At 60.7% G+C, this 25,046-nt stretch overlaps 1 protein-coding gene and 1 non-coding gene across 7 annotated transcripts; one reads left to right on the top strand and one right to left on the bottom strand.

The window, feature by feature from the left end:
- Positions 1-568: 568 nt before the first annotated feature.
- On the bottom strand, positions 569-23,258 carry MED16 (mediator complex subunit 16). Of its 6 annotated transcripts, XM_033197839.1 has the most exons (16): positions 23,108-23,258; positions 21,335-21,521; positions 20,507-20,614; positions 20,033-20,202; positions 16,090-16,521; positions 15,249-15,354; positions 12,134-12,289; positions 10,538-10,749; positions 9,714-9,920; positions 7,966-8,176; positions 6,200-6,333; positions 4,481-4,673; positions 3,459-3,675; positions 1,479-1,562; positions 1,079-1,162; positions 569-963 (listed from the first exon to the last, which is right to left on the bottom strand). In XM_033197839.1, the coding sequence occupies exons 2-16, from the start codon at positions 21,501-21,503 to the stop codon at positions 813-815; spliced, it is 2,634 nt and encodes an 877-aa protein (XP_033053730.1). In that variant the 5' UTR covers positions 21,504-21,521; positions 23,108-23,258; the 3' UTR covers positions 569-812. The 6 variants fall into 6 exon arrangements, with proteins under 6 accessions (XP_033053730.1, XP_033053724.1, XP_033053726.1 ...); XM_033197833.1 differs by having other exon boundaries at positions 569-1,162; XM_033197835.1 differs by having other exon boundaries at positions 569-1,162; positions 21,335-21,605; positions 23,108-23,244.
- Positions 23,259-23,505: 247 nt separating this feature from the next.
- LOC117076935 lies at positions 23,506-23,612 on the top strand. The gene has a single exon (XR_004434546.1). It is a non-coding gene; the product is annotated as a U6 spliceosomal RNA (small nuclear RNA).
- The last annotated feature ends 1,434 nt before the right edge of the window (positions 23,613-25,046 follow it).

The following is a 25,046-nucleotide window of genomic DNA, read 5'->3' as shown; positions in this document are numbered from 1 at the left end:
CCCGCCACGGGAACACAGCCTAATTGGAAGAAGTGCTTGCCAGAGGCAGAAGGCGTCCGGGACCCCTGGGGACAGTGGCAGAAATGGCAGAAACTTTGGCCCAGGGACTAAGCAGCCTCCAGCAGAGAGCGGCTGGAGGAACACGACAGGGACAGAGCCAGGCAGAGACAGAGAAACAGCACGCAGAGACACAGAGATAGTACACAGAGAAGTGCAGAGATACCAGAGACATGCAGAGACAAGGAGAGCATGCAGAGACAGTAGAGATACGCAGAGACACCACACGGAGACAGGCAGATGCCAGAGACACGCAGACATATGGAGAGACAGTATATAGACAGGCAGAGACACCACACGAGACAGGCAGAGATGTCAGCTACGTAGAGACAGTATACTGACAGGCAAAGACACCACACAGACAGGCAGATGCAGGCCTGGACAAAAGCTACCCTGACGGCTGCCCCATCCCACCCACCCGGCCTGCTGTGTCCTGTCCCCACTGCTCACTTTGGACGCCCCGGGCCTGGCATCCACTAGGTGCCCCATACATACTGATTTACAGACAGGCCAAGAGGACACAGGCTCCCGGGCACCACACCGAGGTGGTGGGTGGGGTCGGTGGCCTGGGCATTTATTGGGCACCACACCGAGGTTGTGGGTGGGGTCGGGGGCCTGGGCGCAGAGGGTGTTTATTGGACCTGCCCTTTCCAGCTGCAGCTTGTCCAGGTTCAGCGCTCTCCGCAGGAGAGGCAAGAAAACCGAGGCAGGGGCCTGAGCCGAGTCACCCCGAGGTCCGTGGGGACCCCCGGCCGTCACAGACGGTCCTCTGGATGCGGATGGTCCAGGGATCTGGGGGTCCTGGGAGGGCGGTATGTGGGCCACGGGCCTAGCTGGACAAAGGCAGGGGCTTCCTCAGCAGCTCTGCTGGTCACGCAGGCGTCCGGCCCGTGGCCTTCGACAGCCCTGCCAGGTGGGCTGAGGTTAACTGCGCCAAGGAGCGTCCAGGGAGAGCGGTGGCTCTTGCAGCAGCCGGACTCAGGGGTAGCTGAGGGGCACCCGCCACCAGAGCCCGCCACACAGGCAGTTCTTGATCCAGCGCTGTTCCCACTGCTTCACTGCTGTGGTCCTGTTGGGTGACTTGAGCATGGTGACACAGCCGCACCTGCAGGGAGGCAGGCGCTGGGTGGGCTCCTACTTCCGTGTGGGCCTCCCTCTGCCCGCCGTCCCTCACACCTGCTCCCTGTGCTCCCACCTGCCACAGGGCTTCTGCCCACGCTGTCGCACCCACCAGGAAGGCTGCTCTCTGAACTAGCCCCCCCACGCCAAGTTAACTGTTCCACATCCTGGGATCCCGGCTCCAGCACTCCCTTTGGGACACGCTCCCCTACCATGCCCGACCGTCTGGAGCCTTGGCTGGAATCAGCTGGGCCATCCCAGGCGGCAGAGCTCTGGGAGTCAGCGGGCTTAGGGCCCCTCACCTGGTGCAGGCTTTGCACTCCTCCGTGGGGCAAGCGCCAAGGTGCAGCCTCCGTAGGTGGTCGATCTTGGGCTGGCCTGGGGCCCTAGCGGGAGAGGGGAGAGCGTGAGAAAGGCCTGGGCACCATGAGGCCAGGTTCTGGCATCTGTCCACGGGCGTGGTCGGAGGGGGTGGCTGGCCTCACACCATCTGCCAGGTGGGCCCAGGTGTCTGTGAACAGTTAGGTGGGAGGTGCGGGACCACCTGAGACAAGCCCAGTAAAGCGTGTGGGGCCCCCCACACACGGAGGAGGGTCAGTCTCCCAGGTGCCTGGGAAGCCTGAGGCTCAGGGGCCCAGTAAAGGGGACGGGGCCCACACAGGTGCCCAGAAAGCGGACAAGGTGCTTGAGACGCTCCCATTTGAGACTTACAGAAGGGGGTATGTGGGGCTTCCACACCGCCTCAGTCCAGACACCTGGCCTGGGGGCGCCGGGACCTCTGTACAACAAGATTCTGGTGGCAAAAGCTGCCCTTGGTGGCGGGTAGGGGGCCTGGGTCTGGGTAGGGGTGGGCCGGCTTATTCTGCTCTCATTAAATATTTGAAATTTTCCCAGTTTACAAGCCTCTGACGTAACTGTCCTCTTTCCATCAAGTCTTCCTGAAACCCAAACCCTCGTGCGTGACTCACTAGGAGGAGCCTCCCACAGGGAGCACGAGGAAGAGAATGCTGGAGGTCCTGGGGCCAGGCCGGGGGCGCCTTCCCTGCAGGTCCCGGAGCCAGGCTACTGGAAGTTCCCTTCATTTTCTTCCTTTTGCTCATCTGTGTTTTCTAAAATTCCAGCTGTGAGCCATCAGCGGCTCAGAGGGTTTGCATGTGCTCCTTGCCAAACGCATATCGGACACGGGCTGGGGGTCCCATGGGCCTCGGTTCAAATCCGGACTTGACCACTTCCTGACCACGTGACCCCCAGACGAGTGGGGTGACAAGGTCCCACCCTCTCCAGGCTGGGTTTCCTCACCATGAAGTGGGTGACAAGGTCCCACCCCACAGGGCTGCTGGGTGGCCGGGGTGATCTCAGCAGGCTTGGGTTGTCCAAACCCTGCATGTTCCAGAGAAAGGCCAGCCCTGAACCCTGCAGGTGACCTCGTAACCCCGGGAGATCCTTCAGGTGAGGTGTTTGTGCTCAGCGGGGCCCTGGGCCATGCTATGGCGTCTCTCTCCATCAATAGGGGGATTTACGGTGAGGCCTGACATCCAGAGAGACCAGAGACTAAGGGCAGAAACTAAGGGCACCTTGCACAGCAAGGCCACCACACAATCAGTAAAAACCAAGGCAAGGCCGGAGGGGTGGCTCACGCCTGTAACCCCAGCACTTTGGGAGGGCGAGGCGGGTAGATCACCTGAGGTCAGGAGTTCAAGACCAGCGTGGCCAACATGGCGAAACCACGTCTCTACCAAAAATACAAAAAATACCCAGGTGTGGTGGCAACACCTGTAATCCCAGCTATTCAGGAGACTGAGGCAGGAGAATCATTTGAACCTGGGAGGCAGAGGTTGCACTGAGCCAAGATAGCACCACTGCCCTCCAGCCTGGGCGACAGAGCAAGACCGTCGGGGCGGGGGCGGTGGGGGCAGCGAGAGGGTGAATGGAAGGTGCCCGCGTGGGTGGTGGTTCACGAACAAGCAGGGACGCCACTAGGGTATGGCGTTAGGGGCACTTGGAAGGAAGCAGCAGTCATGGCCGTGTGGATTCAGGGGCCCTGGGGCAGGACACAGAGGGAGGGAGCTGTGTGGATTCAGGGGGGACCCTGGGGCAGGACATGGAGGGAGGGAGCTGTGTGGATTCGGGGGGCTCTGGGGCAGGACATGGAGGGAGGGAGCTGTGTGGACTGGGGGGCCCTAGGGCAGGACATGGAGGGAGGGAGTTGTGTGGATTCCGGGGGCCCTGGGGCAGGGCATGGAGGGAGGTGTGTTTGGGGACCAATGCAGGGACACACGCACCTTGCGAGGCCGTCGAGCTGAAGGGTGGCAGCACTGCCAGGCAGTGTGGGCGCCCGGCCGAACTGCAGACGTAGGGGCTGTTTGGGCTGCAGGCGGCTGACCAGGCCGTCGCTGGCGGGCAGCCAGTCCAGGCTGGGGATAAGCAGCTGGCTGGGCAGCAGGCAGCACTCGTCCACCAGCGCCTCGTCCGGCTCGCTCGCTGGGCCCTCATCGCGACCTGCAGAGAGGGGTGGCCAAGGTCTCGGCACCTCTGCCTGGAGCAACCCTGCCTGGGGCACCGCCCCGCCACCCAGGACGCATTGGGAGCCCCTCCAGCTCAGGAGCACCAGGTTGGGGTCCCGGCTCTGCCTGCCTGGCTGGGTGACCCCAGGGTTCTCTCACCCTCTCTGGCCTCAGTCATGAGACTCCCTCATTCACTTGAAAAGTATGTGGGAAGCTGGCCGGGGGCGGTGACTCACGCCTATAATCCCAGCACTTTGGGAGGCCGAGGCGGGTGGATCACAAGGTCAGGAGATGGAGACCATCCTGGCAAAAACTGCGAAACCCCGTCTCTACTAAAAATACAGAAAGTTAGCCGGGCGTGGTGGCCGGCGCCTATAGTCCCAGCTACTCGGGAGGCTGAGGCAGGAGAATGGCGTGAACCCAGGAGGTGGAGCCTGCATTGAGCTGAGATCGAGCCACTGCACTCCAGCCTGGGTAACAGAGCAAGACTCCATCTCAAAAAAAAAAAAAAACACAGTATGTGGGAAGCACTGTGCCTTCTCCAGACACTGGGATGTAAAAACGACCCAACCCAGCCTCCTCACGTACACACAGCCTGACAAGGAGAGACAGCACACAGGTGCCTGGGAGTAGCTGCCATCCCAAAAGCACCCACACCGAGCACGGACCTGTGCTGGGAACCGGGGAAATGGCAGAGATCAAGGCAGAGCCATTACCACCTGCAGGGGCTTATGTTCTGATGAGGGGCTCAGACACGGTGTGTGTTGGTAGGGAGAGGAGCAGAGGGCAGGGGGCCTCACAGCAGATCCAGAGCTTGGTGAGCAAGCGGAAGAGCAGGGACATGCTGTCCTGGGTGTCCGAGGTGGCCGTGTACACGGGCAGGCAGCTGGGCTTCAGCAGGCCCCAGATGCGGATGACCACCATCAGTTCCCGAAGCATGCCCAGCGAGGTGCCATCCCGCAGGAAGCTGTGGCCCGGCCTCAGCAGGGAGCCCTGGCGGAAAGAGGCATCAGAGTGGCTGGGCGGCAGGGGGGGCAGATGGTGATGGGATGAAGTCTGTCGGGTTTGGTGGAACCCCGACCTGGGGGGAATGGACAGGGTCTGGGACGTTTGTGGTGGTCAGGACTCGGGTGCTCCTGGCACAGAGTGGGTGGATGCTGGGGACACTGCTCAGCGCCCTGCAGGGTCCACGACAGCCCCATCTGGAGAGCTGTCCCATCGCTGAGCCTCCACAGGACTAAGAAGCAGCTCTGGCTGAGGCCAACATCCCCACCTGCACGTGGAGGAGCAGCCGCCCCCTCCCACAGCTGAGTGCCCCGGTGGCTGTACTGGGAGCCGAGAGGACCTGGCAGCCTCAAGTCCCACAAACAGAAGAGAGAGACTTCAAACCGTCCCGATGGGCGCGGGTGGAGAGACCGGGGCCCCAGGGCAGAATGAAGCTTGGGGAGAGCTCCCAGTTGGGGCAGAACAGAGTGTGTGGGCGGGGGGAGGCTGGAGCCCTGATCAGGGGCACACAGGCCCCATACTGGAAGGTGGGGGTGTGGATGGAGACTTGATGATTTCAAAGCCGCCAACGCCCCCCTAACCGCCCCCTGCACAGGGAGCTGGGGAGGGTAAAGGGTGGGACTGAGAAGGGGCAGGGTCTGGGAGGCGGGGCTTCAAGAATGGGCAGAAAAAGTGTGGCCAAGGAAGAGTTTTTTGTAGAAGCTTCGTGGAAGTGAAGGCTCCGAGGTGGGGCAGCGCTTCAGGATGGACGGGCTAGGAAGTGGAGCTTTGAGAATAGACAGTGTCAGGAGGTGGCGCTCCAAGTAGGGGTGGGGCTGAAGTGGTCTTGAGGGGCAGGGCCTGGGCGGCAGGGCCCGGGGACGGGCAGGGCCAAGGAGGCAGGGCCCAGATGAAGGGAGGGGCCAGGGAGTCAGGGCCCAGATGAAGGGAGGGGCCAGGGAGTCAGGGCCCTGATGAGGGGCGGGGCCAGGGAGTCAGGGCCCTGATGAGGGGAGGGGCCAGGGAGTCAGGGCCCAGATGAAGGGAGGGGCCAGGGAGGCAGGGCCCAGATGATGGGCGGGGCCAGGGAGGCAGGGCCCTGATGAGGGGCGGGGCCAGGTAGGCAGGGCCCAGATGATGGGCGGGGCCAGGGAGGCAGGGCCCAGATGATGGGCGGGGCCAGGGAGGCAGGGCCCAGATGATGGGCGGGGCCAGGGAGGCAGGGCCCAGATGATGGGCGGGGCCAGGGAGGCAGGGCCCTGATGAGGGGCGGGGCCAGGGAGGCAGGGCCCTGATGAGGGGCGGGGCCAGATAGGCAGGGCCCAGATGACGGGCGGAGCCAGGGAGGCAGGGCCCAGATGACGGGCGGGGCCAGGGAGGCAGGGCCCAGATAAAGGGCGGGGCCAGGGAGTCAGGGCCCAGATGAGGGGCAGGCCATGGAGGTAGGACTCAGGTGAGGGGCGGGGCCAGGAGGCAGGGCCCTGATGAGGGGCGGGGCCTCAGCTAGCGCGGCCTCAGTGGCGAGCGCAGCGCACCTGGTTGGGTAGGCTGGCCAGCAGGTAGAGCACGAAGTCGCCCACCCACTGCAGGAGCTGCTGCAGCGCCTGCAGTGTGTTCATGTCCAGGACAAATTCCTCCGTCTTGAGGTTGATCATGACCTTGTCAATGTCTGCAAGGAGACATGGGTTGGGTCAGCTCAGGCTTCTTGTACACAGAGAGTGACCTAACTGCACCCCTTAGTCCTTTGACCTGCACCGAGTGCCCACCCAGTGCCAGGACACTGCGGGAATGAGACCCACAGTGGGAATGAGAAGGGGGCGATGGCATTGCCAGGGAGGAACCAGGAGCCCACTGCCTGCCCATCTGGGGGCCACTTCTTTCGGCCTGCAGGCCTTGGCGTGGGCAGGTCCCCATGCCAGGGCCACCACTGCTCAGGCCTGGCCCGCTGGTGTACATCTGCCCCCTGCTCCAGGTGAACTCTGTGAAGACAGGGGTGTGTCCACATTGCAGCTGCAGCCACGCTGGCCCAGCACCTGGCGCCGGTTACACACCCAACAGATGCCTGTTGGATGGTGACTACGGTGGTCCCACAAAAAAAACTACTGTGCACACAGCTCCCAGCTACCAGGAGCGTCACGGGCCCACAGTGAGCTGGGTACTCCAGACATAAACAATAACCCTAATTTTTTAATTTTTTGAGACTGAGTCTCACACTGTCACCCAGGCTGGAGTACAATGGCGCAATCTCAGCTCACTGCAAGCGCTGCCTCCCGGGTTCAAGCAATTCTCCTGCCTCAGCCTCCCGAGTAGCTGGGACCACAGGCACCTGCCAACGTGCCCAGCTGATTTTTGTATTTTTATTAGAGATGGGGTTTCACCATGTTAGCCAGGATGGTCTCGATCTCCTGACCTCATGATCTGCCCACCTCGGCCTCCCAACGTGCTGGGATGACAGGCGTGAGCCACTGCACCCGGCAACACTAATTTTTAAAAGAAACAGCCTGCCAAGCAAGCGGCTCACGCCTATAATCCCAGCGCTCTGGGAGGCCGAGGCGAGCGGGACACCACGTGCTGGGTGAGCTGCTTGGCCTCTCGGCCTCAGTCCCCTTACAGCAAAATGGAAGCAGCAGCAGACCGGCCACACAGGACCCAGGTGCCGGGTCTCGGCCTGGGAGTAGCATCTCAGCCCCCAGGGGTAGAGAGGTGGAAGGATCGCTTGAGCTCACGAGGTCAAGACCAGTCTGGGCATCACAGTGAGACCTTGTCTCTACAAAAAATTAAAAACTGCGTGTGTGGCGCACACTTGTAATCCCAGCTACTCCAGAGGCTGAGGCGAGAAGACTGCTTGAGCCTGGAAGGCAGACGCTGCACGGAGCTGTAACTATGCCACCGTGCTGCAACCTGGATGACACAGGGAGACCCTGTCTCTAAAAGGCTGGGCGTGGTGTAATCCCAGCCTTTAGGCTGTATCCCAGGACTTTAGGAGGCTGAGGCAGGCGGGTCATTTGAGGTCAGGAGTTTGAGACCAGCCTGGCCAACATGGTGAAACCCCATCTCTACTAAAAATACAAAAATCAGCCAGGCGTGGTGGTGCAGGCCTGTAATCCCAGCTACTTGGGAGGCTGAGGCAGGAGAATCACTTGAACCAGGGAGGCAGAGCTGAGGCTGAGGCCGCAATGAGCTGAGATTGTGCCACTGTACTCCAGTCTCGGTGACAGAATAAGACCCTATCTCAAAAGAGTAAAAGCAATAAATAATAAAGACAAAAAGGGAGCCTCGAGGCCCTGGGCACAGGACCCACCGACGTCAGTGATCTTGGCGCAGATCTCGGTCAGCCGGTCGCCGGGGCTCTTGTCGGGCGTGTTGAGGAAGTGGGGGCGCAGCAGCGACTTCAGGGTGGAGCTGATGGCGATGAGGAAGAGCTTGGTGTGGTAGTCGCACACGCGGGTCACCGTGCAGGGCGACAGCTTGCAGAGCGAGGCCTTCATGGCCAGGATCCGGGTGGAGAGAACCTGGGGGCAGGAAGCCGCGTCACCCCAAAGGGCCGGGGCAGAGGCGCCCGCCAAGGCTCCAGGGGGGAGAAGAGCAGTCCGACCCTGAGCCCAGGTGTTCGGTGAGCTGGGCAAGGTGCTTCACCTCTGCACCTCAGAAACCTCGTAGCAAAACAGGCGCAGAGGACCGGCCACACAGGACCAGGTGCCGGGTCTCAGCTGGGAGCGGCTCTGCCCCGGCTGGGGGGTCCTGGTGATGTCTGCAGACATTTCTAGTTGTCACCACTGGGGGTGCCCCTGACAAGTGGAGGCCGAGGAGGCTGCTCAACAGGACGCCCCCACCCCAGAGGCTGTTCCAGCCCCCGATGTCCTCGGTGCCTGCAGGGAGACCCTGATCTAGCGAGAAAGAATTAATGAGCTGAAGCATTTTGGGAGGCTGAGGTTGGAAGATTCCTGGAGGCTGGGAGTTGCAGAGCCCGTGTAACACAGGAGACCGCATCTCTACAAAAAACAGAAATAACTAAAAAACAAAAATTAAACGCTTGGCATGCAGTGAGGGCCCAAGGAGGGAGAGAGTGGGGCCTCGCCATCACAAGCGCCGTCACTGGCTACGGATCCCAGCCGTGCCGGGGTTTAGCATCGCAGCCCCTGCCTGGGTCTCCCACGTCTCTCGGCAGGCTGTGCTGTGAGTGGGATTTTTTCCCATTTTATCTTCGTATTGGTTCTTGGCGGCACAGAGGAATACGACTGAGGTTTAGAGGGCTGGTCCCATGTGCAGGTGCCAGACGAGCTCGTTAGAGCTGAGGTCTTTCACAGACACTCTGAGATTGCAGGTGCGTGACCACATCACTGCAAGACACCCTTCTGACGGGCGGGCTTCCGTGTCCCCTCCTCTCCTTCCAATGAGCGGGCCTCCGTGTCCGCCCTCTCCTCTCCTTCCAACGGGCGGGCCTCCATGTGTTCATCTTCTGACTGTGCTAGTTGAGGCCCCACACCACGGGCCTGCCTGGTGTGCACCCTGGAACCGTCATATTCTGAGAGTACGACTTAGAAAGACACCCCCAGACTGGGAACACTGGAGAAGGCAGCCATCCCGGGGGTATCAGGCCTTACCTGTGGGGCTTAACGTGTTACAGAGGAAACGTCCCAGGTAAGGAGGGGAACAAAGTGCTCCTCTGAGGTGCAGCTTTACTGGACGGGCCTCTGGGTGCACACCCCACGCACAGCCTCACCTGCCGGACGGGCCTCTGGGTGCACACCCCACGCACAGCCTCACCTGCCGGACGGGCCTCTGGGTGCACACCCCACGCATAGCCTCACCTCATAGGCTACCTGCCCCTCCTGCCCTCCACCTGCCACAGAGCCCCTGATCTGCCACAGGGACCCACCACAGCTGCCACAACCCCATCTGCCACGGGGACCCCCACGTCTGCTGTGGAGACCTCCACAACTGCTGCAGGGACCCCCCCCGCTGCTGGCCCCTCACTGACCATGGGGCCCCTGCCTGCTGCAGGGCCACCCCACTTGCCACGGGGCCCCACCTGCCACATGACCCCACCTGCTGCAGGGCAGCGGTCTGGCGCGTGTACTCCTCGTGCAGCTTTTCCACCAGGCTCTGCACCATGCTGGGCTGCACGTGCAGCAGGATGTCCCACCAGTCATAGCCGGTCACCATGCAGTACTCCAGCAGGAAAAGCAGGTGCCGCAGTGCCAGTCCCACTTCCAGCGGGTGGCCCATGGAAGGCGAGAGGCGGAGCACACTCAGCTGCCAGAGACAGAGCCCAGGGAGAGCCGGGTGAGACGTGGGGCTGCAACCTCAGCCGGGAGGGGCATGGGGCCCCGGGGTTGAGGTGCGTGTTGTGGGGGGCGGGGAAGGGACCTCCAGCTCCTCTCCAGGTCGCTCTGGGCCCACCCTGGAAGCAATGAGGGAAGCATGGCTCTTTATTGAGCCTACTCCGGAGGTTCCAGACCAACCCACGGGCCAGTCATGCCTGTGGGCATGTGGGCGTGCCAGCCTGTGTGTGTGCACGTGTCTGTACTGCCTGTACCTTTCTGTCAGGGTCATGGACAACGCCTCTGGGAACAGGGAAGGAAAATCCCCGAGCCCCGACTGGGCTGGATGCAGAGCCAGGCTTACACTCGTCTCCTTTAACTGAGGAGTCCACCTCGTGAAAGGCGATCCTCTCAGCAGCTCCTAGCTACGAAGCTCCTCATATGCGCTGTGAGCCACCCCAGTGACCTCGCTCAACGAGATGAACCCATGACACAGACAAGGCGGCGCAGGCAGGGGCTGGCGAGAGGCTTGCACCTGCGGTCCCTTCCCCAGCGGGGCGCTCCCTCTGGCACCCCACAGGCCCAGCTCCACGCACACAAGCAGCTCACCTTCCCCTGGTTGTCAATGCCCACCAGGGCCAGTGAGGTCCAGGAGAGCTGCATGGCCTTAAAGTGGACGGCGGGGCCCGCGGTGCGGGGGCGCTTGATGGCGGGCTCGTCCACGGGCCTTGGGGCTGCGGAGCTGTAGAAGACGGCCATGGTCTGCAGTGAGAGCCGATGCACGATGTGGACGCTGCCGTCGTGGAAGGCCAAGGCCAGCCCTGCGGGGCACAGGCACTGCTTAGGCATGGGCAGGGCCCGGGACACGCCCACCTGGGGAGGGCCGCCTGCTCTGCAGGGTGTGGAGAGCCAAGGCTGCCCGCCCAGAAATGAGCCCTCCCCGGCATCCAGTACCCGTGCCCCCAGCTGCTCTTTCTTCAGTTACAAAGCCCCAGAGCACCAGGGGAGCAGTAGCCAGCAGCCTTGGCCACACTGCCCCCAGCCCCTCACAGCTGGGGCCATGTCCTGGCTGACGTACCACTCCAGGAGCACAGGGGAGGAGGGTGCTACAAGTGGGGGACCAAGGGGTGGGGCTCCTGGCATCCCAAAGAGAGGCATCTTAGGGTGGTGGTGGGCTGGGGCTCTCAGTCACACTGGGATCTGCCTCTGCATGAAGGCCAGGGGGAGATGGGGTCCAGAGCCCAAAGCTCATGGAAAAGAGGATATGAAAGGAGTCGCTGCAGTAGAGAGGCTGGAAAATGGAGCATAAACCAAGGGCTTTGGAGCACAGAACCGCATCCCCTGACCCTCTCTGCAGGCTCCGAGGAACAGTCCTGCACCCTGAGCGGGTTTTGATAAACGCTCTTTCCAGTGAACCAGGGGAGAATGGGAGCTGGGGGAAGGGAGGGGCCTGAGCTAGGGCAGACTTGCCCCCACTTTACAGCTGAGCAAACAGGGTCAGCACTGAAGAGTGCACAGACTCACTCAGGGGCACGGACACCACGGTTTGAGCTCAGGACCCACAGTACAGCTGCTGCAGCGCCCAGAGGAAAGGTGCCGCCTACCCGGAAAGGAGTTCCACCCCCAAGTTCCCCATGCTGCCTTGTTGTCTTGCAATGACTCTTTACAAATTAAAGAGCACTGGCGGGCGCGGTGGCTCAAGCCTGTAATCCCAGCACTTTGGGAGGCCGAGACGGGCGGATCACGAGGTCAGGAGATCGAGACCATCCTGGCTAACACAGTGAAACCCCCTCTCTACTAAAAATACAAAAACTAGCCAGGCGAGGTGGCGGGCGCCTGTAGTCCCAGCTACTCGGGAGGCTGAGGCAGGAGAATGGCGTAAACCCGGGAGGCGGAGCTTGCAGTGAGCTGAGATCCGGCCACTGCACTCCAGTCCGGGTGACAGAGCGAGACTCTGCCTCAAAAAAAAAAAAAAATTAAAGAGCACTGGACCTGTCTGCCAGCCTCACAGATCCCGAAAGATGACGTCTGCCTCCTAATCGGGAACCCATCAGAGCCCAGGAGGCCGAGCTCCCACGGCCCTGTGGCCTGTGCTCAGGGCCCACCTCCCCCGGTGTGAGCTCCCACGGCCCCGTGGCCTGCGCTCAGGGCCCACCTCCCCCGGTGTGAGCTGAGGCCGAGTGGCTGCCGCTGACTCCACCGTACCGAGGCCAGGGTAGAACTGCGTGTCGCTGGCCACCTTGAGGTCGGTGTTGGTGAGCGAGATGGGCAGCTTGGGCAGCGCCACGGCCGACACACGGTCCAGGTCATTGGTGGCCGACAGGATCCGCCATTTGAGAATCGTGGGCTGTTTGTCGCCAACTGAAAAATCAGGGGCAGGAAAACAGGAAGGTAATGGAGTGAAGACAGGCTGAGAAGCAGCTGCAGGAGCCCACGAGGGCCGGGCATGCAAACCGCCCAGGGCCCCTCCCTGGTCTCACGTAGCCCCACTCCCACGCCCGGAAGACGAGGCCTGGCCAATCCCAGCGCTCCGTGCCTCGGCCAGATTGGTTCCGGGACGGGCACGTGACTCACAGCGGGCCAACGGGATGTGGCCCCGGGATTGCGTGGAAATCTGTGGGGTGGCACCGTCTCACCCCCTTGATGGAGCGGACAGTGGGGAGACGGCGCCACCCCAGACCTGTGGCCATGCAAACCCTAACACTCACTCGACCTCAGTCAGCTGAGCTGGGACTTCCATCCCTCCTCAACTACAATTCCAGGCTCCCCACACAATAAAGCCACGCGGGACGGTCGCACCCACAGATCTGCTGCCTGGCAGCCTCTGCGTGAAGACGCAGCTCCTCCCAGCAGGGCAGAGGCTTCTGGGAATCGCCGGCCGAGTGGTAGCAAATGTGACACGGCCGGGCACCTGGGCTCACGGCTGCCGTCCCAGCACTTTGGGAAGCCAAGGCCAGAGGATGGCTTGAGCCCAGGAGTCCAAGACCAGCCTGGGCAACACAGCAAGAGTCCGTCTCTACAAAAAGTACAACAAACATTAGCTGGATGTGGTGGTGCACGCCTGTGCACGCCTGTAGTCCCGGCAACTCAGGAGGCTGAGGTAGGAGGACTGCTTGAGCCCAGGAGAATGAGGCTGCAGTGAGCTGAGATCAAGCCACTGAATTCCAGCCTGGGCAACACAGGGAGAGCCTAAGTCAAAAACAAAACAACAACAACAAAAAACGGAAGCCCAGAGAGCATGTGCGGGGGGGGTCCTGCTCTTGCTGCTTGTGGGACACTGAGGGCAGCCAGTCAGCCTGCTGGAGCATGTGGGGCCAGTGGACAGGCCACGCCACCTCGGCTGCTGACTGCAAACACACAGGAACCAGGACAGAGCAGCTGAGGCAGCCCAGCCACAGAACCAGTGCAGGGCTGCTGGTCTGAGCTGCTCGGTTTGGGGCTGGCTTGCTACTTGGCTGAAGCTGACGACCACACAGCTGCTCTGTGCCACCCGCGTCATGAGGTCTCTGCTCTGGACGGGGTATCACGGTCACAGAGCCTTGAGCTCCTGCAAACCTGTACAGGGGTCCCATGAGCAGCATTCCCCGGGGGAAACTGAGGCCCAGAGAGTGGCTGAGATGTCTGGAGGCACACAGTGGTCGGGGTGGCTGGCCCTCATGGAATTGAGCCTCTCACAGGAAAGACAGGAAACTCAGCGCCCCAGCACTGAGTGAAGCAGCTGCCATGATGAGCACACGCCCAGCTGGTGCCCAGGGCGCCCTCACAGCCTGATTTACGTCCCCTCCTCCATCCAACTGACGGCTGCGGTCAGCATTTCTAAATGACAGGGGACTTGAAGCAGTGAGAGGTTAAGCTGCTAAGTGGGGACGTGGGGCAGTGGGTGAAGAGCTGGGCGCCGTGGGGACCGAAGCCTGGCATGGTGGGCACGTGGGGCGGTGGGGGGAGAGATGGGTGCGTCAGGGACTGTGTCCCAGTGGCCCCCAGCTGCCGGGGACGTGAGACCCAAGAAAGGCTGTGGCGTGCGTGTGAGACGTGGCTCTCAGGGACGAGTAGGAGCTGGGCCAGCAGGTGAGGATGGCTGCAGGAGATGAGGAGGAGCGTTGGAGCCTGGGACTGCCCGGTGGTCTGGCTGTGGGCAGACGGTGGACACAGATGTGCCCAGCGGGGGTACCGGGCAGTGAAGCTGAGGGTCCTTGCAGCCCTGCTTGCCACGCGGGGTGGCGCCAGGTGCTGCCATAGGAACCAGCGCAGCTCAAACTGCATGGTGACTCACCACAAGGCCCGGGGGAAGGAACGAGGCCCAACAAGGCCTGGGGGAAGGAACGGCAGTGGCCCTCTTCAACTGCCTGGTGACTCACTATGAGGCCCGGGGGAAGGAATGGGCAGCCGCCCTCTTCACCTTTACTGCCCCTGCGGCCACAATGGGCAGCTGACGTAACCACCTACAGGCCCCGGGAGCCATCGGGGCCTCTTGACACGGGCTCATTAGTGGCTTCTGAGGAGCACCTGCCCACACGTCCGGCCACTCCAGGGTCCATTAGCGCTAATCGGCAAATGCCTAGGCTCGTCTGCCAAGAAAACACCTCCCTTCTCCAGGGTGGAAGCCAGCCTGAAAACCGGGCCCGCAGCCTCCGAGGCTCTGAAAACCAAGTGGCTGTTCTGGCCACCAGTCATGGCAGGCGGGCGTCCCTGCTTCGCTCCAGCCCCAGATTTTGTGCCAGAGGTGGGGGTGACGGGCTTGACTCCGTGGGTGCAGGGGGCCCATCGGGCAGATAGAGATGGGAATGGGGGCCCCAGGAGAGGCTGCTGGGGAGGTGGGTGGGGGCAGGGGTGGGGTGGGGGGCATGTTCTCAGCAGCCTCGGCTGACCCTCTGAGCCGCGGTTTCCTCTCCCTGAACCAGCTTCTGGAGGATTCCGTACACCGCCCCCGCCCAGTCTGGCCTGTGCCCTGCTGCCTGACGGCCCCGCCCACAGACCCACACTCCACAGCCGCCCGCACGCCTGCAGCCCTCACGGTGTCCCTGCTGGGTGAGCTCGGGGGGGCAGCGATGCCCCTGAGCCCGGCTCCACATAGGATGGTGGCAGCCGCTGCGGCGGGAGTGGAAGGATGGAAGAGTCTACCGCCTAACACACTCAGAATGCCGGCAGGCACGGGGGTCACGCCCCAGATCCGAGCACTACTGGAGGTCAAGGCAAGAGGATCACTTAGGGTTGGGGTTCAGGACCACCCTGGGTGACAGAGCGAGACCCGCCTCCAAATTAAAACCAGCTGCCCCCAAAGGCAGGCCCAGGGCCTCCCGCAGCCGGCTGGGAGACTCACCCACGGGGGAGATCTGCTGGAAGATGTTGTTCACGGGAAGCCCCTCCTTGCGCAAGGACCAGCATTCCACGATGCTGCTGGTCTGGCTGGACGCGCACAAAAGCACCTACGGGGAGGTGGGGGTGAGGGCAGACCCGGCACTGCTGTGCTGGCCACGCGACCAGAGCCTGAGCCATGGGACCCTGGGGCCACGCCTGCCCCTCGGGGCCCTCCTGGATTCCAGCCCAGGCCTGCCTGTCCCCAGAGCCCAACATCCACTCACAGGAACGCAAATGTCCCCGGATGGTGCCCTCCCACAGGGAGAGCAAAGGGACAGAGGGAACCAAGTCAGGAGCTTCTAGGAGTTTGGGGCGTTACTGATTCCTAATTACAATGGAAATCCAGGCGACCTGATGTGGTCGGCTGAACAGTGGTCCCCAGGACATCCCATCCTCAGCTCTAGGACCTATGGCTGGGCCGCGTCGCACACAGAAGGGACCTGTGGTTGGGATTCAGTTCAGGACACTGAGATGGGAGAGCATGTTGCGGGGGGTCCAGGGCCCCCAGTGTCTTCACAGAGTCCTCACGAAAGGATGTGGGAAGGGGAGATTCAGAGAGACAGGAACGGGCTGCGCTGTGGCCGTGAAGCGGGAGGAAGGGGCCCCGAGCCGAGGGATTGGGCACCTCCAGATGCTGGGAAAGGTAGGAAATGGGAGTTCTCCCCTGGAGCCCCCAGGAGGGACCGGCCCTGCCCACACCTTGGTTTAGCCCACGGCCCGTGTGGGTCTCCACCTCCAGGACCCTGAGAAGCAGCGCTCCACTCCAAGCCTGCCAGCCCACGTGACGGCCCGCGACTGCTCACCTGCTCCGACATGTCCCGGGCCAGGAACTTGAGGTGGGTGATGGCGGGGAACTTGTCCTTGCGGTTCAGGTCGGTGGTGCAACGCATGAACAGGGAGGGCAGGATCTCCGTGTCGATGCGGCACTTCTCGCTCACCACGCTCACGCACACCTTGTAGAACTGCACGGGCGACGCGCTGCTGCCGTCCGCCGTGGCCACCACGATGTTGCCGCCGCCCGTGAAGGCGATGTCCGCCAGGGCCACACGGCCGCGCAGCCGGCACAGGCTCTCGGTAGACGTCAGCACCTGCCCGCTGGGCTTCAGCAGGGACACGGTGACCAGGCCGCTGACCGTCACTGCGATCCAGCCCTCCATGGGCTTGCCGCCGAACAGCGTGAGCGACGGTGAGAACTTCACTCGGGAGAACTTCTCCCCGAAGCTGGAGGCACCTGACTGTGGAGAAGGGAAGGAGGTGGGGCCGCTCAGGCTCATGGGGGCTGCCCCCTGTGACCCCGAGGAACACTCACACAGAAGAATCACGCAGAAGCCAGGGGAGTATGCACCTGGGTTCAGATCCTGACTCAGCCACCTGAGCCGTGTGGGATGTGGTCCCCTCTGACCCTCCGTCTCCTCATCTGAAAGGTGGAAGGAATGGCACCTTTGCTTTGGAGGACAGTGGGGAGGATTAAATGGGTGAACGTGTGTACAACAGGAGTCACCTCTTCTTTCTGTAAAGGGACCGAAATCGGCATGCTCGGTTCTGGGAGCCAGGTGGTCCCTGTTGCAATGACTTGGCTCTGGCTCTGCCGTGCAGCACACAAGCAGCCGGGCAGCTGGTGCCAATGTGCCCCAATCACAAACCCAGGTGGGGTCTGTGTGGCCCTGGGACGCACCGTGCAGACCTGAGTTGCAGCACTCAGGAAGTGCTGTGTAAGCACCAGCGGCTGCGGTGGGCACTATTTGGTTTCAAATCAAATTTGTCAAGTCATTATTTACAAACAAAAACATCCACCCTTCTTTCAACAAGAGTCTTTTAAGAGATGGGGTCTCGGCCGGGGCGGTGGCTCATGCCTGTAATCCCAGCACTTTGGGAGGCTGAGGTGGGTGGATCCCCTGAGGTCAGGAGTTCAAGACCAGCCTGGCCAACATAGTGAAACCCTGTCGCTACTAAAAATACAAAAAAATTAGCTGGGCATGCTGGTGGGTGCCTATAATCCCAGCTACTCAGGAGGCTGAGACAGGAGAATCGTTTGAATCCAGGACATGGAGATTGCAGTGAGCCGAGATCGCACCATTGCACTCTGGCCTGGGCAACAAGAGTGAAACTCTGTCTCAAAAACAAAAAACAAAACAGAACAAGAAAAATGTCTCTATTGTGAAAAGACGCGAGGGAGAGAAAAGTGGGTATCATACTTATCATACAGATCCACTCTAGTTACAAGTTAAAAAAAAACACTTTTTATAGCAAGAAGCAGGTCCAGAAGTCCAGGCAACAAGCCAGGCCTGGCGGTGAGTGGTTGCCATGGTGACGAGGGAAGCATCTGGTGCCACACCGCACACGTCTGTGTGGGTCGCAGGCCAGCCTGTTTGAGGGTCTTTTAAAGGAGCACATGTGCCTGTTATTAATATAATTAAAAAACAAATATTTGGCCGGGTGCAGTGGCTCACATCAGTAATCCTAGCACTTTGGGAGGCCGAGGCAGGTGGATCACGAGGTCAGGAGTTCGAGACCAGCCTGGCCAAGATGGTGAAACCCCCATTTCTACTAAAAATATAAAAATTAGCCGGGCATGGTGGTGGGCACCAGTCATTGCAGCTACTCGGAAGGCTGAGGCAGGAGAATCGCTTGAACCCGGGAGGTGGAGGTTGCAGTGAGCCAAGATCACGCCACTGCACTCCAACCTGGGTGACAGAGCAAGACTCTGTCTCAAAAAAAAAAAAAAAAAAAAAAAAAAAAAGGCCGGGCGCGGTGGCTCAAGCCTGTAATCCCAGCACTTTGTGGGGCCGAGACGTGCGGATCATGAGGTCAGGAGATCGAGACCATCCTGGCGAACACGGTGAAACCCCGTCTCTACTAAAAAATACAAAAACTAGCCGGGCGAGGTGGCAGGCGCCTGTAGTCCCAGCTACTCAGGAGGCTGAGGCAGGAGAAGGGCGTGAACCCAGGAGGCGGAGCTTGCAGTGAGCTGACATCCGGCCACTGCACTCCAGTCCGGGCGACAGAGCAAGACTCCGCCTCAAAAAAAAAAAAAAAAAAGAAAAAATATATTTGGTTATTTTAAAAAGCGAGGCTCTGACTCAGGCCACAGCGAGGATGCACCTTCAGGACGTCACACTCAGTGAGAGACGCCAGACACAGAAGGCCACGCGGTGTGTGGTCCCGTTTATATGAAATGTCCAGGACAGGCAGATCCACAGAGACAGCTGGGTCCTGGGGGCTGGGGGGGGGATGGATCGGGGTGACACAGGATGGGGACCAGGTTTCCTTTTGGGGTGATGAGAATGGTCTGAAGCTGGGCGCAGTGACTCATGCCTGTCATCCCAGCACTTTGGGAGGCCGAGGCAGGCGGATGACCTGAGGTCAGGAGTTCAAAACCACCCTGACCAACATGGAGAAACCCCATCTCTACTAAAAATACAAAAAATTAGCCAGGTGTGGTGGCACATGCCTGTAGTCCCAGCTACTCGGGAGGCTGAGGCCAGAGAATCGCTGGAGCCCGGGAGGGAGAAGCCGCAGCAAGCCAAGATCGCACCACTACACCCCAGCCTGGTCACAGAGCAAGACCCTGTCTCAAAAAACAAACAAGATAAAGGTCTGGCCGGGCACACTGGCTCACACCTCTAATCTCAGCACTTTGGGAAGCTGAGGCAGACGGATCACCTGAGGTCAGAAGTTCGAGACCAGCCTGGCCAACATGGTGAAACCCCATCTCTACTAAAAAAATACAAAAATTAGCCAGGCGTGGTAGGTGCCTGTAATCCCAGCTACTCAGGAAGCTGAGGCAGGAGAATCGCTTGAACTCAGGAGGCAGAGGTTGCAGTGAGCCAAGATGGCGCCATTGCACTCCAGCCTGGGGGATACAGCGAGACTCAGTCTCAAACAAACAAACAAACAAAAAAACGATAAAGGTCTGAGGTTAGCTGTGGTGGTGGCTGCACAGCATGGTGAGTTATGCGAAGCCTCTGGACCGTGTGGGCTGTGCACTCTCAGTGGGTTAGTTCTGTGGTCTGTGAACTCTATCCCAATAAAACTGTTACCAAAACCAAGAAACACAGACAAACAGGGACAGCAGGGTGGGGAGTACGCCCTGGAGGGCCCGGTGGCATGAAGCTGGTGTTGTGTGCACTGCAGCCACGCGGTGACAACGGCGGTCCCTGGGGAGAGACTCAGGAAGGGATGAGAGAAAAGATCTGGTCCACTGCATCCCTCCAGGAGGGCCTCCTAGTTCCTGCAAGAGCCCCAGCGCAAGCAGACGCAGAGGCACGCCCCGGGGTGGCTGTGGGGCCTTTGCCAGGAACACCACCGAGACCCCGCCGTCAGTGAGGACACTGACACATGGAGGTGTGGAGTCAGAGCCTGAACCCAGGTGCCCCCGCCAACCCTGGCCATGTCTACTCTTAACTGTGGGGCTGAATCACAGGGAGCAGAGAGAGGGACTCTGGGATGTTACTAAATCAGAGGGTGGGCTGCATTCGGAAGACAGTGGCCACCAGTGATACAAGCAGCTAGCTAAGGACAGTAGCCTCCAGTGAAAGAGACGACTCACTGAGAACGGCCATCCTCAGTTAAAGGAGGAACCCACTGAATACACAGGTGCTAATGACAGTCTGACTACAGGTGGGAGCCAAGTGCAAGGTTCAAAAAACGAGGGGATGCTGCTGATGGAGAGGAGAGGGGCCGGTGGGTGGCTGGGCGGGGTAACATCTCATCCGCCTCACCCACTCACTCGGGCGGGACACTCACCTTCTCCACGTGCAGGGCCAGCTTCACACCGTTGTGCAGCCAGGATAGGGCCACAATGGGGTCCCCCTCCACCAGGCTGCCCACCGAGCTCTCCCAGCTATTAGCCAGGTGGTCCGCCATGCTCCAGCACTTGATCTGCCCGTCGGCGTCTGCTGACAGGAGCCGGGAGCCTGAGGGCAAGAAGCCAGCATTGCGAACCTTCCAGGGACGGGCAGAGCGCCTGGGGGAGCCAGCCCGGTGGAGAGGTCTCAGCCCAGGTAGGGCAGAGCGGCAGGGGGCATGAGGCACACTCCAGAGACGCCCTGAGACACCCTGAACAAGAATGATTCAGGGCACTGCGGGAAGAGCAGCACCTGCAAAGCCGCAGACCAGGGGCTCCAGACCCAGTGCTGGACTCCAGACTGACCGGGGAAACGGGACCCCTGCTCCAGGATCCAGGTCGCTACGCCCAGCCACGTGGGACCAGGGCCTCACCTGATTGATCCCACTCCAGGCAGGTGATGGCCTCGCGGTGCTCTGAGGGGATGGAGTGCAGGTCCCAGGGGTGCTCCGTGTCCAGGATGTGGATCATGCGGGTCAGGTCTGTGGGGACAGGACATGGTCAGCACGGCCTGGCGCCATGGCCTGGAGGAGAGGACGATGACCCCGGGCAGGCTCCAGGGAAGCCAGTGCGTGTCCCACCCCGGGGAGGTCACGGAGCTGCTGTCAGTCGGGTCGACAGCTCAGGGAACAGGTTGTTCCCCCGCAGGAACTGAGCAGGCCTGTGAGGTGCCACGCCGCATCTTTAAAACCAGATTAGAAGAAAATGACCCCAAAACATGAACAGTGGGAGGCTCTCCACAGCAGGTAATAGGGGGCATTTTTCGCCCTGATTTGATTCCAGTTTTCTGTGGTTTTCTAATTTTCTCTAATGACCACACATTACGAGTGCCTATTACTCGAACAATGGAGAGAAGATGGGCACAGCCACCACGTACCTTTCAAAAACCAAACAGTGACACACGCCGTCTGGAAAACTGGGGCAGGTGTCTCCAACAAGCCTCCGTCAACCACCGGCCCAGCCCCATTCGATCTCGCACACGGGGCGATCTCATGTCTCCCGGCCCCAGGTTGGGGAGCACTGAATCCACTCTCTGTACCCCAGGAGGCTGAGGCTCTCTCCCAAGTTACAGAGGAGGGCCGGGGAGAGTGAGGGGCGGCCTGAGAGACCGAGTCCCCGCATGGCAGTGTGCCGGGCACCTGGGGAACAGGGCGGGACACTGTGCGGCCGGGAGGGGAAGCGGGGGATGGGGGGGGACACACCCTGGTCATCGCTGCGCAGGTCCATGGTGAAGGCGATGAGATTCCGGCAGGACCAGGCGCAGGCCAGGGGTACCGACGGGCAGTGGGTGCTCTTGGACCATTTCTCCCACTCACAGACGTAGGCCAAGTCCATCATCCCACCTGCCGCTGGCCGCCGCAAGTCACACATGAGGGCAGTCACCAGCTCCTGCCGGAGGGGGGTGTGGCGGGTCAGCTATGTTGGCTGAGCACCCAGGGCATGCCAGGCCGGAAGTGGGTAAACGATGGAGGCCTGCGGTGGAGGGAATGGCCGATGCAAAGGCCCAGAGGCCAGACAGAGCCTGGGTGTTCCCGGCTGCCTATGGGGCTGGGGCCGAGGGGGAACATGGAGAGGTCAGGGCCAGTCCTGGGCTGGTGGGCTTCTACCCTCAGCAAGGTGGGAGCCTGGGAGGGCTGGGACCTATTTGGGTTTCACCAGGACCCCTCTGGCTGTCTGGGGAACGTACCACAGGAGCCAAGGGCACAGCTGGCAGATGCGGCGAAGAGTCTGCACTGGCCCAGGTGAGTGATGATGGGGGCAGCAGGCGGACCCTGGGTCTCTCCCGAAGGAAGAACCCACAGACAGGCAAGCAGAAGGGCGGTTCCCTGTGGCCAAGGCCGGGCAGGTGTGCTGGGGCTAAGGGGCTTGCTGAGTGTCACAGGGAACAGCTGTGGCCGAGGCGGGGGCTGAGTGTGACAGGGAACAGAGGGAGCATCTCCTCGGGGCTTTCTAAGCGCCTGACATCTGGACGGGCTGTTTTGCTTCAGAGGCAAAAACCCAGTGAGACTGGAATGACCACCAACTCCATCTTCCTCAAGCCCTAACTCCAGTTCCCTACTTCTTCAGGGTCTGCCCCAGAGCCCCAAGGATCCGCCGCAAGCCCCTAAAAGTCTTTCAGTCCCGCCCCTGACACCCTTTGCTTCCCACACTTCAATTCACCCCTTGAGCCTACGGCCTCACCCGAAATTCTCAGGCTTCACCGTAAGGGTCCCATGCACTCTCCAGGTCCAGCCTCCAATGCCATTAGCTCTCCAGGTCTCACCCCTAAAACTCCCCAGTCCCCAGGCTCCACTCCGGGGACCCCATGTACTCTCCAGGCCCTTCCCCTATGGCCCCCAAACACCAGGCTTCATCCCAGCGACAAATAGCCTCTCCAGGCCCCGCCCCCATAACCCCAAATCTCCGGGTTCCATCCTAGGGACCCCAGAACCTCTCCAGGTCCTGCCCCTATAACCCCAAATACCAGGCTTCATCCCAGGGACGCCTCAGCCTCTCCAGGCACCGCCCCTATAACCCCCGATCTCCAGAGACCCTACACCCTTTCCAGACCCCTATAACTCCGCAGTCCCCAGTCTCCACCCTAGGCACCCTATTCCCTCTCCAGGCCCCGTACCGATAACCCCCAGTCTCCAGGCCCTGCCTCTACAGACCCCCAGTCCCCGGCTACACCCCGGGAATCCCAAACCCACTCCAGGACCCCACCCAAGTCCAACCAAGTGCCTTCAACCCCGCCCCAAACTCTCCTTAGGCCCCGCCCCGACCCCCGCCCCGCGGGCCTCAGGCCTCCTGCGAGTTTCCGCCGCAAACCCGGAGCCCCAGCTCCGCGCCCCGGGCCGCCTACCCAGCAGCCTTTGCTCCCGGCCACGCCCCCTGACCCCGCAGGCCCCGCCACGCCCGCGCCGCGTTCCCTGGGGTCCACTGATGCGGTAAGGGGTCCGTCCGCCCTCGCCGGGCCCGCGCAGCCCTGCACTCACCTGGCCGGCCCGTGCACGAAGCCCAGCGGGCGTCCGCTATGCGAATTTCCCTAGCGCCTCGGCTCCGGCGCGGCCATCTTCCCTGGCACCAACCAGTCGCCTGAGTCGCGCCGCCGCCTCCCAAAGCCTTCTGGGAGGGCGGTGCGGCTCAGGCTCCGCCCCGCTTCCGGGTATATTTGCATACGAGCATTCCCAGTAATTCCCAGCAGCCACTGTAGCTATATTTGGTAGAATAACGAGCACTTTCTCAACTCCAGTTAATAACTGAGTTAGTTGCGTTACACATTGGACTAATACAAATAGAAGTTGAATCTCTAGAGCAGTGGAGCTAAGTCGCCCTATGTGTACAGAAATTTCCTCCGGGGGCTATAAATAGCTGGTAGTGGGACTGGAATGTCGTGCTCGCTTCGGCAGCACATATACTAAAATTGGAACGATACAGAGAAGATTAGCATGGCCCCTGCGCAAGGATGACACGCAAATTCGTGAAGCGTTCCATATTTTTTTTCCCTTTTTTCTTCCCCCCACGACGGAGTCTCGCCCTGTTGCCCAGGCTGGAGTGCAATGGCGCGATCTTGGCTCGTGGTAACCTCCGCCTCCCGGGTTCAAGCAATCCTCCTGCCTCAGCCACCCGAGTAACTGGGATTACAGGCCCCCGCCACCACGCCCGGCTAATGTTTGTATTTTTGGTAGAGACGGGGTTTCCCCACGTTGGCCAGGGTGGTCTCGATCTCCCGACCTCCTGATCCGCCCGTCTCGGCCTCCCAGAGTGTTGGGATTACAGGCGTGAGCCCCTTTGCCCAGGCTTTCTTCCATTTTCTAATGTCCAAGAGTGGGGAAACTGAGGCTCCTGTAAGCAAAGTCACGGACCCCGTTGAGTATTCCTACTTCCAACCCCATTCCCACCTCCTCCTCCAAAAGCCAGTTTAATGCAATGGATGTTGTGCTCTTCCGTTTTATTTTTATTTTTATTTTTATTTTTAAGCTGAGTCTCGCTCTGTCGCCCAGGCTGGAGTGCAGTGGCGTGATCTCGGCTCACTGCAAGCTCCGCCTCCCGGGTTCCCGCCATTCTCCTGGCTCAGCCTCCCGTGTAGCTGGGACTACAGACGCCCGCCACCACGCCCGGCTAATTTTTTGTATTTTCAGTGGAGACGAGGTGGGGCGGGTCTCACCGTGTTAGTCAGGATGGTCTCGATCTCCTGACCTCGTGATCCACCCGCCTCGGCCTCCCAAGGTGCTGGGATTACAGGCGTGAGCCACCACGCCCGGCCCTATTTTTATTTTTTTTGAGACAGGATCTTGCTTTGTGGCCCAGGCTGGAGTGCAGTAGCGCGATCTTGGCTCACTGCCACCTCCGCCTTCCAGGCTCAAGCAATTCTCCTGCCTCAGTCTCCCAAGTAGCTGGCACTACAGGCGTGCACTACCACGCCCAACTAATTCTTGTATTTTTAGTAGAGACAGGGTTTCACCATGTTGGCCAGAATGGTCTCAATCTCTTGACCTCCTGATCTGCTTGCCTCAGTCTTGCAAAGTGCTGGGATTACAGGCGTGAGCCACGGCGCCCGGCCTGTTTTTTAAAATTTTAATACAGATGGGGTCTCACTATGTTGCCCAGGCTGATCTCAAACTCCAGGTCTCAAGCCGTCCTCCCACCCTGGCTCCCAAAGTGCTGAGATTATAGGCGTGAGCCACCGCGACCTCACTGCATGATTTTTGCAAGAATTCTGCAAATATAAAACTGTTCTAAAATTACAAGTTAACAATGGCCCAAATATCAGAGTGTTTTTTCTGGATCAGGGTGCAGTTCCCCAAGAGGGCCACACAGTGACACTACAGAAAATCCCCATTCCCAGGCAGCAGGTAGGGGTTTAGCGTTCTCAGGGGCCCAGGTGTGGTGGTGCACACCTATAATCCCAGAACTTTGGGAGGATGAGGTCGG

Source organism: Trachypithecus francoisi, unplaced genomic scaffold, assembly GCF_009764315.1.
Source record: "Trachypithecus francoisi isolate TF-2019V2 unplaced genomic scaffold, Tfra_2.0 Lachesis_group5, whole genome shotgun sequence".
Lineage (NCBI taxonomy): Eukaryota > Metazoa > Chordata > Mammalia > Primates > Cercopithecidae > Trachypithecus > Trachypithecus francoisi.
Note: the sequence above shows the minus strand (reverse complement) of the source record. Positions and strands in the feature narration are given on the sequence as shown.